The sequence below is a fragment of the Eschscholzia californica genome, unplaced genomic scaffold (genome assembly GCF_041429995.1).
Source record: "Eschscholzia californica isolate CP2 unplaced genomic scaffold, dmEscCali1.0.p SCAF_6, whole genome shotgun sequence".
NCBI classification, from domain to species: Eukaryota; Viridiplantae; Streptophyta; class Magnoliopsida; order Ranunculales; family Papaveraceae; genus Eschscholzia; species Eschscholzia californica.
The window spans coordinates 4,421,275-4,438,891 of NW_028238483.1; the positions used below are offsets into that span (position 1 = coordinate 4,421,275).

Consider the following 17,617-nt stretch of genomic DNA (forward strand, 5'->3'; position numbering starts at 1 on the left):
GAAATGTACACAACTGAAAACTCAAGTAAGTAAGGGATTACATGTGCGGTGGCTACTTTAGTTTACAATTACCAGGACGTAGTCCAAGGCTTATAGTACACTGTCAATCCTTGTCAACCTAGTAGTTTATTCACGAGGAAAGGTTCGAGGTCGAAAGACTACCTTCCTACGAAGCAATGAACATCAGCATATGGACTCTATTAGTTAGTATATTAGTCTAGTTAAAAAAACCCAAATATAAATTCGTGTTGAGGATTTTTGTAATTGGAGTCAATTTTGTCACAGTTAGACTCGTCAAACTCATAAATAGGGCACGTCATTGTGTTCGTCTCGTCTAGCTCTTCCGTTTGAAGCCAATAATCACTCAAATCCAATTCCTAATGAATGAGCTATTCAAGTTTAAAAATTTTGGAGTAAATTCGGGTGATTTAGGGACTAAACAACAATCGGACCAGTTAATACAGAGAATGTTTTGCAAGGAGGCAGTGTCAAGATCTGACGCTCTACGTAAATTTTACCTATTAAGATCAGACAATGGGCGTTCTTTGGTCGGGCACGCTTTGGGCAACCTTGTGGAAGGTTCTAATCGCGTCCATCCAACGACCGGAGATCATTCCTCTTGGACAAGTTTGGCCTCGTCTCTAAATGTAACGAACGACGTTCTTTCCGTGATTTTTCTTCAGATATAATGGCCTGGATTGCAATCGATGATTAACTCAACTCAACTATAGCTTTTCCTCTTAAAAAGTTGCCTTTTCCCCAACCTATATGTCCCTAAAATGAGTAAACACACCGCAAACACTCACATCTATTTGATTCCTATAACTTGAACCCAAATGACTCAAATTTTTCTCCATTTTCTCCTGTGTGTTTTTGTTGATTTTTGGTGTCACCTAGTGTTCTAAGCGGAATCTCAGACGTCTAGTACATCTAACACTAGTTTCCAGGATCACATACAAGAACTAAAGACGAATTAGATTGCAAAGAAGATCACCTTAATCCCTTTCCCTCGAACTTAGATTCCGACGCCTTTTAGGAAGATGTGAGCTTCAAAGTGTAGCTCCTCTACTTGAGACAACGAGTAGCTTCACTTTATCTCCCTTCTTTAATGTCAGCTAGGACCTTATTGAAGCTTGAGAAGAAGAACTCCTTTCTTCTTGACTAGATAGATAGATTGAGATTTTTTTTCTCTAAAATCTACTTTCGACTTGATATTGTAGAACTAGATTTTCTCTTCAGAAAATTCCACACCTTTTATGTTCTCTATGATACTTAGAAAACCCTAGAATAGAATCATATTCAGACTAGAATTCAATAAGGACCACAAAAAAAGAAAGAGTTAATTCCTATATGGCCCCCTACTTTGTGACCAGCTTCCTTTATGGCCCCCTTTTTTTTTCGTAAATTCAAATATGGCCCCCTTTTTTGATGTAATTGTCCTAACTACCCTTCTTAATTCTAAATTTAAAACATTTAAAAAAACTTATTTCCACCTCACCCCTCTCTCTCTCCACCTCATCTCTCTATACAACTCACCCCTCTCTCTCTCTTTCCAACTCACCTCTCTCTCTCTCTTTCCAACTCACCTCTCTCTCTCCAACTCACCCCTCTCTCTCTCTCTCCAACTCACCTTCATCTTCTCCGATTGAAGTCGCCGGCCGGAGATTTTTTCGGGCGGCGACTTCTTAAAAAAAAAAAAAAAAATTTCTCTCATCTCTCTCTCTCTCTAAAAATCCGGCGAAGGGGGTTTCCCTTCGCCGGAAGCCGTGAACAGACCGATCTAGTCTGTTCACGGCAGACCTTCAAAGGTCTGGTCGTGAACAGACCAGATCTGGTCTGTTCACGAACATACCTTTGAAGGTCTGTTCACGACTAGACCTTTGAAGGTCTGCCGTGAACAGACCAGATCGGTCTGTTCACGGCTTCCGGCGAAGGGAAACCCCCTTCGCCGGATTTTTAAAGAGAGAGAGAGATGAGAGAAATTTTTTTTTTTTGGGGGGAAGTCGCCGGCCAGAAAAATCTCCGGCCGGCGACTTCAATCGGAGAAGATGAAGGTGAGTTGGAGAGATAGAGGGGTGAGTTGGAGAGAGAGAGAGGTGAGTTGGAAAGAGAGAGAGGGGTGAGCTGTAGAGAGAGATGAGGTGGAGAGAGATGTGTGGTGGAGAGGAAATGAGGTGGAATTATAATTTTGTTTTTATTTTTAATTTTGAAAAAAGATTTAAAGCAAGGGTAGTTAGGACAATTACATCAAAAAGGGGGGCCATATTTGAATTTACGAAAAAAAGGGGGCCATAAAGGAAGCTGGTCACAAAGTAGGGGGCCATATAGGAATTAACTCAAAAAGAAAATACCTAGAAAACCCTTTCTGAGCACTTTAGTGCCCTAGGCCTGGCCGCCCACTTCATATGGCCGGCCATAACATAGCCGACCCATTCCCTTCTTGGTTCGAGCCTTCTTTCGAGTCTGGTTCTTTCTATCTTTGTTCGGACTCTTTCCGAACCTTTTGGGCTCATCAAACTGGATTAAATCCATCTATTTGTCAAGTTCCCTCTAGTCAATACTTTTCGATCCAGTCACCACTCTTTGGTGTAATCCGTTGTAGGATCCAGTTTATTTTAGCTGCGGATCGCCGAGGTGTCCGACGATCGTAGTTGGCTTCTAGCTAAGCATTATAATCCATAATTCACCCAGACTAGATGATGTTTCGGATAAGGTCATCATTATCCTATTCGACAAATTGCACGCATTGTCATCTTGATCGAAGGACACTCCTTCAGAAGGACATCTCCTTTACACCGAAAGGACATATCCTTCAAATTTGACCGGACTAGATGATCTTCCGGATAAGGTCATTGTTATCCTATTCGAAAAATTGCACGCATTGTCATCTTAGTTGAAGGAAGCTCCTTCAGAAGGACATCTCCTTCATACCGAAAGGACATATCCTTCAACTTTCAGCACTAAGAGCTTTATATTCTTGCATGTCAAGAATATCAACTCTAAGAAAAAAGTCATGAAAAAGCAGAAACTTACTTCCCAAGACACGGAGTTAATATTCGTCATGCGCGAATCGACACGTGGACAAGCCATTCAGAATTATCGACCAGGCTTGTTTATAACAAACCAACCTCGACAAAGGAAAAGCCTCATAAGCTCAGCCTAGCAGAGTTCAGCTCAACTAAAAACAACCCCGGTATGCGGAGCTCAAGTGATCAAATACGCGAAGAACGACCAAGCTTCATGTGCAGCCCTGCGACCAGGCTTCACGACCAGACTTCTACGAAGTATCCTTGAACATAGGAACTTCTAATTATCCTAGATACGAGATAAACTCAAGAGGGAAACCCTAACTACGAACAATAGTCTAATTCCCGAACAGTGAATCACAACTGCCTCATCTACACCATCTATCACAATCGGTCTAATTCGACCTATGAAAGGGCACTTCATCACCTTCCTCAAGGTAAGTAAAATCGTTCCACAAGGATCATTTTATTGAAAGTGTCTTGAATATGGGTTTGATATCTAGCCCTGTTTATGACCCGCTGACCCGTTAGCGGAGCTGAATATCGAGACAGGGCTGGTACGCGAAGCAGGGCTCTGAGGCAGAGCTAAACTCCGAGACAAAGCTGGATTGAGGAGTAAGGCTTATGGCGGTTAGTGTTAGCGTATCCATGTGTATTTCACATTTAGAAAGAGAGTCGCTGAAGCCGTGGGGATACAGTTTTAGTGCGTATATAAACTAAAACCCCAAGAGATATCTGTGTCGAATTCTCACGAATCTCTTGTGTAACTTGTTTGCTTATCATAGTGGAAATCATCGGGCTGTTGTCCCCGTGGAGTAGGTCATACCAACCGAATCACGTAAATCTCTTGTGTTCTATGTGATTGTTCTTTATTTTCTATTACTTTTTTTGGATTACTTGATTTCGGTCCTAACAAATCCCTTTTGTTATAACACATTCAATACTCAATCTTTTAACTGCAAAGAGGAATCTGAATGTCTTGAGCGCCAGAGAGGTTTCCGAACCCTTTGCAGGTCCCCCCTAGGATTCTCGGGGCAAGGAGCAAGAAATAAGAATCAAAGGAATGAGTATCGATCATCCAGACAGAATCAATCATAACGGACGCTGTCATGCATCTCTGACTGATAAAGCAGGAAAACCATTTTTTTACATTGGCACATACGATCCTCGTCTGAAGGAGATGTCCTTGTTCTAAGTACAAGTGGGAGTCTGAAGGAGATGTCCTTTGACCAAAGATGCAAAGCGAGCAATTTGTCGGATAAGACGATTGATGAAGAAGATCATCAAGTCCGGTTGATTTAGGGGTCGTAGTGTTTAGCTAGAAACCAACTCGATCGTCGAATTACGAAGTATCGCGACTAACTTCGACCGGATCCTACATCGGGTTACACATAAAATGTGTATTTGATCGGATGATATGATTAGTGGGAATGGGACATATAATCATGGGAGAGTCCCATAAACATGTCTCATAGGCCTAAAGGAAGTTTAGGCAAAGATAGCAGAAATGCCCGAAAAGAGGGATTTTGGGTCGGGGAAAAAGGGAGACCTTTTGGGCCCAAGAGGTGGGCCGACCATGCTCAATGGGATGGCCATGCATGGGGCGGCCACAACTAAGGGAATAGGAAAGTAGAAACTAGTTTCTATTTTCGACTATTTCCTTAATCTTATTCAAAAAGGACTTTTTAGGAATCTAATTGGGGTTGGACTCTAACTTAGAACTATATATAAGGTCTCTTAGGGACTTGAATGAGGAGTGAAATTTCTCAATAAGCTTTCTTACTCTACCACATCAAGTAGAGAAGAAAAAGTGAGCTAACTAACTAGTCAATAAAGAAGAAGATGTTCTTCGTATCGAACCACCATTGGAGTTCTAGATAGCTATAAGGTGGGAGATCAATAGATCATTCGGGTGTCTTGAGTAGAGGAGAAACACGTGGAGCTCTTGGTCTTCGCATTCGATTGGAAAGGTTCGAGAAAAAAAAATAGCAATTAAGGTAATCCTATAACTCTTAGTTAAATATAAGCTTATGCATGATGATCCTGAGAATGTTAGTGTTAGACATGAGATGTCTGAGATTCCTCTTAGAGCACTACTATATATCACAACCCAACAGTTTAGATCCACCGTTTTAGATTGAAACTACTATTTCGTAGTTAAAAAATATTAGGGTTTCAGTTTGAGGTTGTCCCGTATCTTTGATATTTAGGAGTTCTTTTGTTTTAGGATCTTTGATAAATATATTTCCGAGTTTATAGATCTTCTAGGAGATGTTTCCTCCTTCGAAGACTCTTGAAGCCCAAGTTAGTTAAATATTTAAGATCCTCACCGACTAGGATATTTGATTAGATTCGGAATTAAGTCGATAAGCGTGAGGCACGCTTCTACCTCCCCATGTTTCGAGATTAAGGTATCGACCCCGCTTACGTGGACCCCCTAACCTTCTCGTAAATTCCAGGGAAGACCTTGTAGTATTTGAGTCAGGGCAGGGTTTAAGGAGCCTAGAACAACCGTACCAACCCCTCAGTTCTGGGCGTGAGTGGCAGACCTCCTTGAGATTCGACCTCCCTATTGACTTGACGCGGGTTGACCTACGGGCAGTATTTTCTTGGTCATTGATCTTAGTCAATTGATGACCATTTTTTGGATCACCAACATTAAAACCACTTCGAAAACCTTCCAAACACTAGATTAAAGGTAAAACCATAAAAAACAAGTTTAAGGTTTTTAGAATTGATCTTTAATAGAAATGAAAGTCTTTCGAAACCTCTCTTCACTTGCTATCTTCAAAGAAAAAACTACAGTTGATATCCAACAAAAACTACAAAAAAATCCAAGGGTTTGAAGGGTTATGACGAAAAATAGTAGTTTACTTTGTAGATAGTGGTGGGAATAGGTCTTGTCGGGTCGTCCGCGGGCCTATACTTCATCAGTCGGTCTCGATCGGGCACCTAAAATCAATGTCTGCCTAATAACTCTGTCTGGTCTGGTCTAGTCAATATTAGCGTTTCCCTGGACCATTTCCTGCTTGTGACAGACAAACCAGTCAGTCTCGGGCTAACCACCTAATTGACAATAAAATAATACCTAAATAAAAGTTCAAAATATTTTAATTTCATTAATTATGTTATATTATTGAGCTCATTAGCTACAACTTACAAGTAATAAGTTACAACTTACAAATAAATTAATGTTACAAAATAAAGGTTACAACATTGGGGTATTCTACTTTTTAAATAACAAAAGTATAAAAGTGAAATATTAGTTACAAAAAAAAATTCCCCGCTAAATTTTAGCTTTTCAAGATTTCTTACAAAAAATCTGCATTAAAAAGAAATTAAAGTAATTATCTATTTAGTTAAGATATAAAAGTTAACACTTACAAGTTGGAGCTTAAGAAAAAAAGTTACCTTAAATTTCTTGACTCAAGAAAGAGACGAGTCAACAACTGTTGGGGGTGGAATTTGATTGGTCTCATCACAACCTTCGGATAATAAATTAATAAAGCGATCTTTAAATTCACTTTGCCACCAATCTTTGCGGCAAACAGTGCACTGCAATATTTCAACAGCAAGACTACTTCTGTAATCACCAAAAAATCTCTTTCCTAGAGAAAAACTGCTTAGACAACTGCTTAGAGGCAAATGTGGAAACAAGTACAACTAAAATAATGTACGTGGAAATAGAAATTTTCACCATATTGACAAGAAGAATATTTCCATGACTTTAATTCCTTAGAGAATCTATTTTCATGAAATACTCTATTTTTAATTCCTTGCCCCCCCTCTAGGAATTAGTTTTCATTGACTTTTAGATATCAATTATTTTTAAAATATTTTTAGATACTTAAAATCTAATATTTTTATCCATACATGTTTAAAATGACATTTTTAACTATCAATATTAACAAAAATTATCAATATTAACAAAGTGAACTTTACTTATATATGAGCAATAACATTTTTGTCCTTCTATAATACCAAAATGACATGTTTCAAAATGACTTTTAAGCTTTATGTTTTCAAAATTATATTTTCACCATTTTATAATACCAATTGATATTTTACCTTTATATTATCAAAAATGACATTCTTACCCTCTTGTAATGCCAAAAGTGACATTTTCGCTCAGTATCAAACAAAACCTTTAGAGATAAAATTGTAGAATTATTTCTCTCAGTATAAAAAAAACCTATGAAAAAAATTCAAAATAAAGAAAAAGAGTAGGGCTAGGGGTAGAACGGCGGGCGGGCGGGCCTCAAAATACTTGTTTACCTTGGGGAGAATTACTGAAACCCCCGCTTTTTTATAATGCTTTTTACTGAAACCCCCACGTTTTATTAGTAATTAATAATAACCCCGACTTTTGTTAGATTTGACGGTATTATGACGCTAGAGGAAGAGAAATTACTAAAAGACCCATATACTAAAACGGGACCTGTTAAGGGATCAGAAAAATGGGGCGCCTTCGACACAAATACGGGGCGCCTAAAAACGCAACCTTCTTCTCTCGGTCTCTCCCTCACCCGCGCGATATTACCAGCAGGCAGCAGGGAAACAAAACTCGGGTATTCTCACTCTCTCTCTCTCTAACGAAACTCCATGAAAGCAGCCTCTCTCCCTAACGAAACTCCATAAGCGAACCAGGTATTCTCTCTCTCTCTCTCTCTCTCTCTCTCTCCATTCGAACTACCCATCGTTTTGCTGGTAATCTCCATGTAGTTAACTCCCGGTCTAAATAACTCGAACTAGGGTTTTAGTATATGGTTTCCCTCTCTCTCTCTCTCTCTCTCCATTCGAAATAGGGTGTTGTCTCCCTTTACTGATTATAACAGTACTCACTTAGAACAACGTAGTTCTTAATCATTCGAAACAGGGTTTATGAAATTGACAGTAATCATTCGAAATAGGGTTTCTCGAAATTGGCTTGATTTGTATGATGAAATTGGCGTGATTTTTATGAAATTGACTTGATTTTAATGAAATTGGCTTGATTTGTATGAAATTGTGTTACACCCCGAGAAGAAGATAACAATGAAAAGACAATTTCACTTCTAAAAGAAGGAATACATATTACTTTCGTACATTACTTTCATAAAATTCTCATCCCTTTTCTCATCATGGATACAATTATTTATAGATACTTATGTAACTGATTTCAAGTATTTGAAATACATAATTAATATCAAATATCTAGCTGCATAATTGAGGCACGTATCAAATTGGCTCGATTTGTATGAAATTGGCTTGATTTGTATGATGAAATTGGCTTGATTTGTATGAAATTGTCTTGATTTGTAAGATGAAAAGGTGGGGGTTTTAGTAATCAGATTATCAAAAAGTGGGGTAAAACGTGAGAGGGCAAGAAAGTAATATTGAAAATATCAAAGTTAAATCTAATGGAAGTCGGGGGTATTAGTAATTACTAATAAAAGGTGGGGGTTTCAGTAAAGAGCATTATGAAAAGGCGGGTGTTTCAGTAATTCTCCCTTTACCTTGTTCAGTGACCCTTGTTGTTTAGTGTGAGGAAGAAGAAGAAGCAGCAGCAGCATCAATCATGGCTGCTACGAGGGGCAAGACGAGCAGTTTCTCTCCCAACCGACCGATTTCACGTATTTCTCAGACGCCTGGAACAAAGCATGGACCCAATGGAGCCATCTTTGTCTCCTCTGGAATCCCTGACCTTGACAGTAACTACAACTCTCTCTCTCTCTCTCTCTCTCTACCCAACTACCATAGGAAATTCTACTATCATCGTTTCTGTTCATAATTCTCTTTAATTAGATCTTAATTTGTAATATGTAGAGATTCTAGGAGGTGGGTTTCCTTTAGGAAGCTTAGTAATGGTGATGGAAGATCCAGAAGCGCCTCATCATCTACTTTTGTTGAGAAATTTCATGTCTCAAGGACTTGTTCATAATCAACCTCTTCTTTATGCCAGTCCTTCTAAAGATCCAAGAGCTTTTCTGGGTACTTTACCCACTCCCATTTTATCCAAGGATGAGAAAGGTCGAAGTACTGACTCTGAACAGGTGGTCTCTCTTTCGCCATCTATCTCTAGGTTCATTTGCTATTTGGGAAGAATTTGAAAGTCTTACTTAGGGTTTTGTTTGAGTTTCAGGAGAAGGGTTTGAGGATTGCTTGGCAGTACAAGAAGTATCTTGGGGATAATCCTGATAATCACCGAAGTAAGATTCTTTGGGGACTAAAAGACCCAATCTTTGCCTTTTCAATGAATATAACAATGTTTGTTCGGTTCTGAGTCGGATTAAACTAAAGAGCATTCGAATTTGAAGCTACCTAGATTTGTTTAAGTTGAGTTACTTTCTTTTCTTTACTTCTAAATGAGGCATCTTTAAGATATCTACGAATTGAGGATGAGTTGAAACCTTGGGTCTTGATCACTGGAAACTCTTTCAAACTTGAGAATTTTATTCTTGATATAGCTTATTAATGCCTCGATCTTGAATTTTGCCTTTCTACACTATGCGGACTTGTCTCTTAATGCGGTTTATTGTTCGATTAGAAGTTTTACTCTTCTATAACGTTTTTCAGGAACTGACATTTAGTTATTTGACGGGAAAATTTGTGGAGTCCTATGGGTATATGTTGAATGGGAGCTTAGGTCGAAGGAAAGACCTCCAACTGAAGTTTGTCACTTTGATCAAATACCATTGTAAAATATTGGGTGGGCGAGACTAACTCCCCCTTTGTGCACCAACAAAAAGTGTTAGTTTTTAATTGGAGTGATCCACCCTCGCTCTTGATCAAACCAATTAAAAGTTTCGAAAGAACGGTTTTGAAGAGAGACAGTCTGTTGAAGGTCCTTTTGTTCTACTAGCGGTCAACAATTAATAGTTTCTGCTGGTCAATATATGGGTCTGTGACTTTGTGTATCCCATAGAACTTGCTTTTCGACTCTTCAAACAAGATCTGTGCGGTTTAGGAATTCGTAGGAGTTGCTTCATATTTTCTGTTTACTCCTAGTTTAGAATTTATTTAATACCACTCTCACACAAGTTGGAAAAGCAGCATTTTTTACGCATGAATTGACTCATGTCGACAATAAATGTGACAACAAAATGATTTGCAAGATCAGTCATCTCTTTTGCCAAGATGAGATTCATACACACCACTTATTTATTGTGACATACATTATTCTTATTCAGCACTTACAAGTTAAATACAAAGTTAGTTTTGTCATAACTGTACAAGTTTCTTAAGCTGATCTTTATGTATTCAAATTGCTTAGAGAGGTAAAATTGTTTACTTCTTAAATATAATGCTTGTTATATATGTATATATATATATATATATATATATATTTGTATATATATATATGCATGTATATATATATATATATGAATATATATATATATATATATATATTCATATATATATATATATATATATATTCATATATATATATATGTATATATATAAAGAATTAAAACATGGATTACCTAGTGGGTAAATGGAGCTATAAGTCACTTGTTTTTCTTATATTCAGATCCAACAGAGTATTCTAACGACTTTGATTTGCGGAAGCCCCTTGAGAGGCACATACTCAGTTCACAGCGTACTGAATGTTTTAGCATTCAGGATTCTTCAAATCTAGCAGATTTTCGTGATCGTTGTTCGTCATTTTTGGCTCAATTCCCAAGGTTTGTCCTTCTAACTTCCTGCTTAGATAGGAAATATAAGGTAAGCTTAATAAGCATAATTGCAATTTATTGTTTGGAAAATAAAATGACGCATGATCACATTGAGGTAATTGATGGTCCTTGAGTACTATGAGAGTAACACTTTTTACTGACTATCTAATTTAGGTACTTCTTACTTCCTCAGTATATTTACGTGATGGGTACTTGCATGCTCATGTCAAACATCAATTGCTCTCGTTTGGCACTCGTAGTCACTTTAATTTTATAATGTGACGTCTTATATGTATATCTTGTATATACCTGCACATGCACACAGTTGTTAAGTATTATAAATGATAAATCCCATACATATATATATATATATATATATATATATTACAATATAACACGTATGCGAATGTGATTGTGTTGGTCTCTCTCCACTAACAAATCGGTACCTAGTAGGCTAGTACCAGTATCAGATACCATTTCATGCATTTTCCCCATGCTAATTGGTACATACCATATGGTTGGTATTTAAGTTTTGTTGCTTGACACAATTTTGTATGACTTCGGAGTTTCTGCTAGATGCTTTTTTTTTTGAAACTTTAGGATTAATATTATAAAAAATGGAGTTTTGTACAAAATGAGAGGGAACAAGATACAGAACAGGGTACGAGGAAACTAGGTACTAGTAGGCTATATGTTACATCATAATGGTCTTCCAGTTAGTAATGAAATCTAGGTACCTTTTGTCCTTTGCCCATCCTATGTTTCTGCTCCAATGAAACAATTGTGCCAGGATGTCCTCCACTTCGAGTAAGCTATTCGGGTCCTTGAAAATTTTGTATTCTACAGGTGGATAGGCGACTTGAAACTTAGTTTCATATAAACCATTTAGAAGTTACAACTTACAATACTATTTATTCACAAAAAGCTCGAAACTTTCAGCTTGAAATTGTGTCACTAGTTTGCCCACTAGTGACTAATTCTAACATTGTTGTTCACTGTAATGCTCCCAGCAGAAAGTTTGTCTCTTCGCAAACTTTCTGTAATATTCCACTTAAAAACTGGAGTTGTTTCACTTATAGCACTACTGCTTTTGAAATTCCGTAGTGACCACCAGCATGTAACTTATTAGGATGCTGCCATTGTTATTCCATATAGCTCATAAGATTTAAAACCAGCAATGGATCAAATCTTGGCTTGATTGACATGTCTTTGAGATTCCTTGAAGTCTTTCTACCTCTGGTTTTTATATTATTGAAATCATGTGTAAACCTTTCACAAATTAGTACCCTGATTATTTCAAATATGTCGGTTGGTGATTACAAATATAACTCGTATTTTAGTAATCATTTGCACGTGCAGAACACCATTACCTCCACTTCTCTTTATTAAGCTGTCAACGGTTTTCATTTACAGGAATGATGGTGCTTATCCCGGTCGAATTGCCATACAATCATTCTGTGCTCCACAATGTGGATACTCTGAGATGGTTAGTCCCTATTACACTATTAAGTTCTCCTGTTTGCATTTAATCCCAATCAATTGGTTAACTTGCTTTACAAGTCTGAAAATTTCTTAAATGATATTGCATATGAGCTGGGATTCTAGAATCTCCATCTGCCTAGTGGGGCTAAGTAGTTGGGCTCAGGAGTCGAGATTAGCTCGACTAGAGTCACTTGGCTAAAAACTGGGCCAACGTTTTTCTGTTTAGAAACTGCACATTAAGTTATTCCCCAATTACCTAGTAGCGGGAGCTTGAAAAATATATTACCCTTAACTTCATTTATTTGTCAAAAACATGAAAGTTGTTGGATAATTCCTTTTAAGCAGAAATAAGGGCAGGAACGTCTTAGCTTTTATGAAATTCACGAGTATAATGCTTATTATCATTTTGTTTAGGAATGGGATATGCTATCCTTCATCAGATCTCTGAAAAGCATGGTACGCTCTTCAAATGCAGTTGCTGTGATAACTTTTCCGCCTTCTCTACTTTCACCATCGTTCTCTAAGAGATGGCAGCACATGGCAGACACCTTGCTCTCTGTTCGAGCAATCCCTGGTAATTTTCAGCCTTAAAATTGATGTCAGCATTAATAACTTCAAAACTTCTTTATATGAATTCATTATTATAATCTATTCGAAACAGACGAGGACAAAGAGCTTGCAAAACTCCTCACCGGGTATCAGGATATGGTTGGCTTTCTTCATGTTCATAAAGTAGCCCAGACCAATACACAGGTACTCATGAAATTTTTATATAGAAATGGTTAGTGATCTTAAATAGAAATCCATTTGCCGCCATCAAAAATCCATTATTAGATGCAAGTGAAAGTTGATAAACCTGTATCGAAGGCACTTATTCACTTTCAGATTATTTTGCTGTTTCGATAATTTTACATGGGTACCCATTTTGGGTTTGGCTTCGATTTGTAATTTGTTAAATATGAGACTAGTATTGATTGTTTAGCCTTTCTTACTTGTTCATTTACTTGGCAGGTTCCTGTAATTCTTGAAGCAAATACGTTCTCAATAAAGCTTCATCGTCGAAGATCTTTGGTGTTAGAGAGACTAAATCAAGCTCCAGTTGATGGTTCAAGTGGTAGTTCATATGGTGGTTCGTCTGGTAGTTGTTCTGGTTCCTCTAAACCTTCTGTCCTCGATTTCTAGGTCTCAATATCAAAGTTTTAAGGGAGAAGTCCGCAAACAAAGAGCTTAACAGATTGGTCTTCGTAAAGATCAAATGCTTATCGATGGCAAGTCTTTTCCCCTTGTTCATTACAAGGTATAGTACAGACAAATGGTGGCAGAAGACCATCATTCGTTTAGATATTAGGTTAATATATGGTCAAAGAGATTGTGCTCAAAGATTTTTATCAAATTTTGTGGGGTTCAACCAATTTTTGTACTTACATTTTTGAATAGTTGTTTAGATTTGTTAATTTATGGCCTGGTTAGAGTGTTAGTTTCTTCACTTGATCACTTTGTTCAGTAAGTGTTCTGATGTTGTTTAAGAGGTATAATATTGATCAAAATTAATTAGAATTGATCATAGATGATGAGTGAACATAAAATAAACGAAATTGATCGCACTTTTAATCGTCATTTTTAATCTGCTTGTCCAGTTTTTTTTGTTGTTGTTGAAATCTGCTTGTCCAGTTAAACCAAGAGCTATTTTATTCTCTTCTCTTAGATTGTAAAAATGACTTCAGCCTCTGGTTTTATATCATAGGCCCTAACCGAAAAAAGCCAACACGAACTAATTCTGTGGAGGTTGGAGTAGTATGTGTACCCTAGTAGTTTTGGAGGCGTATGTGCTAGAAAGTGTAATTCAATCAACAGCTTGACAAGTTGCGCAAGCACAACTTCAAAACATACGTCTCTAAAACGACTAACAAGATAAAACCCGGACGGGGTATAATAGAAACTCAACAAATGGGGCATCAAGTTGGAAGTTCTTTAGATTTCTGCAGCAGAGAAGGCTCTAACATCACATTGTCTATGCCTGTTTAATAGAATTAGAACCCTAAAAGGGAAAAAGAAAGAACCATGATTCATGAATTTACTTAGAAAATGTGATTACATGCTAATAACAACAAAGTTCTTTACGAGTATAAAACCATTTCTTGGCAGAGAATCATTTCCAAGAATACCAGTTCTCTACCTCTCTCTCTCTTCTATAGACCTATTGATAAACTGCAGCAAGAATTTCGTTTCTCTTTACTTGAATTCTTGAAGCAACTCATTGTGTGAGCAACTTCGAGTCACAAGCTACTATTTTTACCCTACCAACGTTCTCCTGACAGTCTTCGTTCTTGAACAAGGCATCCTGTAAGATGAAGGTCCATACATTGTCACAAAACCTGTATGTATGCAGATGTCCCTGTAAAATAGAAAGACAGTACGCGAAAAATTAGAGAGTTAGCTTCAATCTGACAAAATTTGCGAAGGGTTAGACAGAGAGAACTGCTCATTTGATCTGCTTCAATCTAGAACGTTTGAGCTTGTCTTCTTCAATATAATATAAGCAAATGTGGAGGCAAATAAATAACCATAATCTAGTGTCTCCAGTTGAATTTCTTTTCTCTGGTGAGTGGAAAGAATTATCTGATAGGGAAATATCTTGGCCTACATAGGTGCACAGACCAATAACTTCTAGTAATCACATCCTGGGAATCTATGTAAATCTGAATTAAACTTGCCACCGAAGACAACCCACCATCTCAAAGACATTGCCCGAGAGTTTTCTAATATGTCTAGTGAGACAGTGAAACTTTTATGGTTTTGTAGTTGCAACGTCTAAACTCTAACCAGATTTACCCCATATAGATACTGAGCAAGAAAAAACAGTATTGCTTGGCAACTGTCAATTTTAACGAGAAATAGCCAAATTATTTTAGATGTATACATGTTCACTGTCTTCAGATACTAGCACATGAACCTTTTGGAATCTTATTACATGGAAGTATATTGTTGTATACTTGTATATACATAATCCACGATGGCTGACTGAAGTACAATGTTTCATGCCTTAAGAGAAGTACCGACGAAAAGCAACTCCAACCAATACTATTGTACACTAAATAGACTAGAAAAAAATGTTTTCATGTAAGCTTATCCTTCCAAATTGTGGTGACCTTCTTTATATCAAGAAATTTTGAGAAAATAACAGGCCAGTGAATAGAAATGGTCGTTATTATCATTGTGAACCTAATGCCCTAAGTGGGATACTCTACAATCTCAATTGGAATTTTGGAGTGAAAGCAACTTTGCAGGGAAACCAATCATTTTCTCCAGCAAAATCGCCTCCTAGTGCTTTCAGGAAAGTGGCCGAGCGCCAAAATTTGAAACACATCTCAAGTGGAGGCTCACCTCCACTACCCACACAGCTACAGACTGTGGTAAGGAAATAGAGAAAATTGGCCAAATTTTGTTTCGTAAAATATGATTCATCATTCTTTCATGCTTCAACTCCTTATATAATGTCTGCTGGCACAAATCTAAAGTTCGAGTTCCGGAATTTTGCATTGGAGAAGTTCCCAAACTCGAGTTTCTCTATATGACCAACTAAGCTAAAGATTATTTTTTTTAGGTTTTGCATTGGGGATGCTCAGCTAGTCAGAGCTTTGCCTCCAAGAATCCAGAAACTCTAATCTATATAAAACTCAACATAGGAATACAAAAAAGCTAACCTTGATGGTAACTTTGCTCTTAACTTGGGTTTCCAGAGCCTCTGTCATTGACTGATAAAATTCACAAAAAATTAGACCTAAATATTATGAAACATTTTAATTCAAGAACAAATAATTCAAGAACAAATAATTCAAGAAATTGAAAATTACCTTATCAAATTGGATAAGAACTTGAATCGCAAGGTCAGGACTGAGAGTTGAATTAGAAACCATCTCATCTAGGGTTTCAGTTAAACACATACCAATAGTCGACCTCCTGTAAAGCTCAAAAGTCGCCATTCCGGAATCTTGATATGTTTGATAAAACTGAAAACGGAACCCTAATTGTTAAATAAAACGAAACCCTAATTGTTAAATAAAATCATATCTACAAAGTTTTAATGTAAATCAGAAGAAATTGAATACAAATCGAAGATAAAGAGAAGAAAGAGGAGAAGGAATTTTTAAAATTTTACCGATCAGAGAGAAAGCGAGCGAGAGTTGAAGCTTTTATATGGTCGGGGAAAGAGAGAAAGAGGGTTTTATAGCTAAAATTGTAGGCGGTGGATGTACTTTTCTGTTTTCAGATCTACCGTATTATCTCGCGTGCAAGAATCTTGGCCGTTTAATTCAATAATCTATTTATTTCATCAAAAAAAAAAATCAATAATCTATTTTTACATCCATTCTTTTTAGGGAAGTTTTATTGGGCCACCGGTTCTTGTTTAGAGGGCCCCTCTTTGTGAATACGATACGTGTCCACAGAATTCACAAGAGAATATTCGGTAAGAAGCCACCAAACGCCCAAGAGATTATTCAGTACGAGTCCACCGAAATTCACTCTAGTACCCTATTTTTGTGAACGTGATGGACTCGTACTGAATTCACAAGAGGGGTCTTTAAAACAAGAAAAGGGGCCTACAAAACTAACCTTTTCTTAAGTCACATATAAACATATGTGAACTGTTCCATTAACACAAAAGAGGGATAACAACTAACAGTTCATCATCAAGATTGGCCTAGCCTATTAACAAATTTACAAATTTATTAACAAATTTACAAGATAAAGAGACAAAAGAAGTTCGAAGAGACCGGATTAATTTAATAACACTTCTGCTGGTCTAATGAACTGCCTTTTCATCACAATTGATAGCTTTGATTATGTTGTTAGAGTCTCCTTTCAGTGTTAGAGTTCCAAAATTCAGGTCTTTGGCCATTGATAGAGCATGAAAATCCGCCAATGCATCCTCTTCATATATTGTTTTGCAGTGAATGATGGATGATTTTCTTGCAATACGATTAGCACGAGAATCGTGAAAGACGATTCCTATTGCTGCCTCTTCTGTAATTTTAGTAAATGAAACATCAAAATTGCACTTGATTTTGTGTTTGCTGGTGGGGAAATCCATTTCTTATTAATGGTAGAAGATGGTTCCCGCTGTACTGGAGATCTAATGTGGTTAAGTGGAGCTGAAGCTAGACTTTGTGTTCTAGTGATACAATCTGGAATATAGATGGTTTCTTCTTTTGATATAGCACTTCACATCTGATTTTCCAGATTATCCAGTATCCACCAAGCAGTTAGGATGTAGATTAAGGAGTTATAATATTCCTTATCCAGAGACATCAGTTCCTTGATACAACCAATGCAGGTTTCTTTCTTGAGAGCATCAATACAAAGAGCAAAGGGTAAGGCAAAGCATTCATCCCTTGGAAAAGGGCATTCAAAGAATATGTGTTTCCAGTGATTAGTTTGAATATTACGTGACCC

General features: G+C 37.2%; 2 protein-coding genes across 3 annotated transcripts; one reads left to right on the forward strand and one right to left on the reverse strand.

Annotated features, from left to right (window-relative positions):
• The first annotated feature begins 7,399 nt into the window (after window positions 1–7,399).
• LOC147530915 (elongator complex protein 4-like) lies at window positions 7,400–13,787 on the forward strand. Of its 2 annotated transcripts, none has more exons than XM_086646332.1 (9): window positions 7,400–7,673; window positions 8,548–8,716; window positions 8,832–9,058; window positions 9,148–9,214; window positions 10,537–10,690; window positions 12,095–12,167; window positions 12,578–12,737; window positions 12,825–12,916; window positions 13,175–13,787. In XM_086646332.1, the coding sequence occupies exons 2-9, from the start codon at window positions 8,584–8,586 to the stop codon at window positions 13,343–13,345; spliced, it is 1,077 nt and encodes a 358-aa protein (XP_086502458.1). In that variant the 5' UTR covers window positions 7,400–7,673; window positions 8,548–8,583; the 3' UTR covers window positions 13,346–13,787. The 2 variants fall into 2 exon arrangements, with proteins under 2 accessions (XP_086502458.1, XP_086502457.1); XM_086646331.1 differs by having other exon boundaries at window positions 7,497–7,673; window positions 8,531–8,716.
• A 421-nt stretch (window positions 13,788–14,208) lies between these two features.
• Window positions 14,209–16,486, reverse strand: LOC147530916 (transcription initiation factor IIA subunit 2). The gene is made up of 4 exons (XM_086646333.1): window positions 16,323–16,486; window positions 16,018–16,173; window positions 15,868–15,918; window positions 14,209–14,558 (listed from the first exon to the last, which is right to left on the reverse strand). Exons 2-4 carry the CDS (start codon window positions 16,144–16,146, stop codon window positions 14,418–14,420), a joined length of 321 nt encoding a protein of 106 aa, XP_086502459.1. The 5' UTR covers window positions 16,147–16,173; window positions 16,323–16,486; the 3' UTR covers window positions 14,209–14,417.
• Between the last annotated feature and the right edge of the window lie 1,131 nt (window positions 16,487–17,617).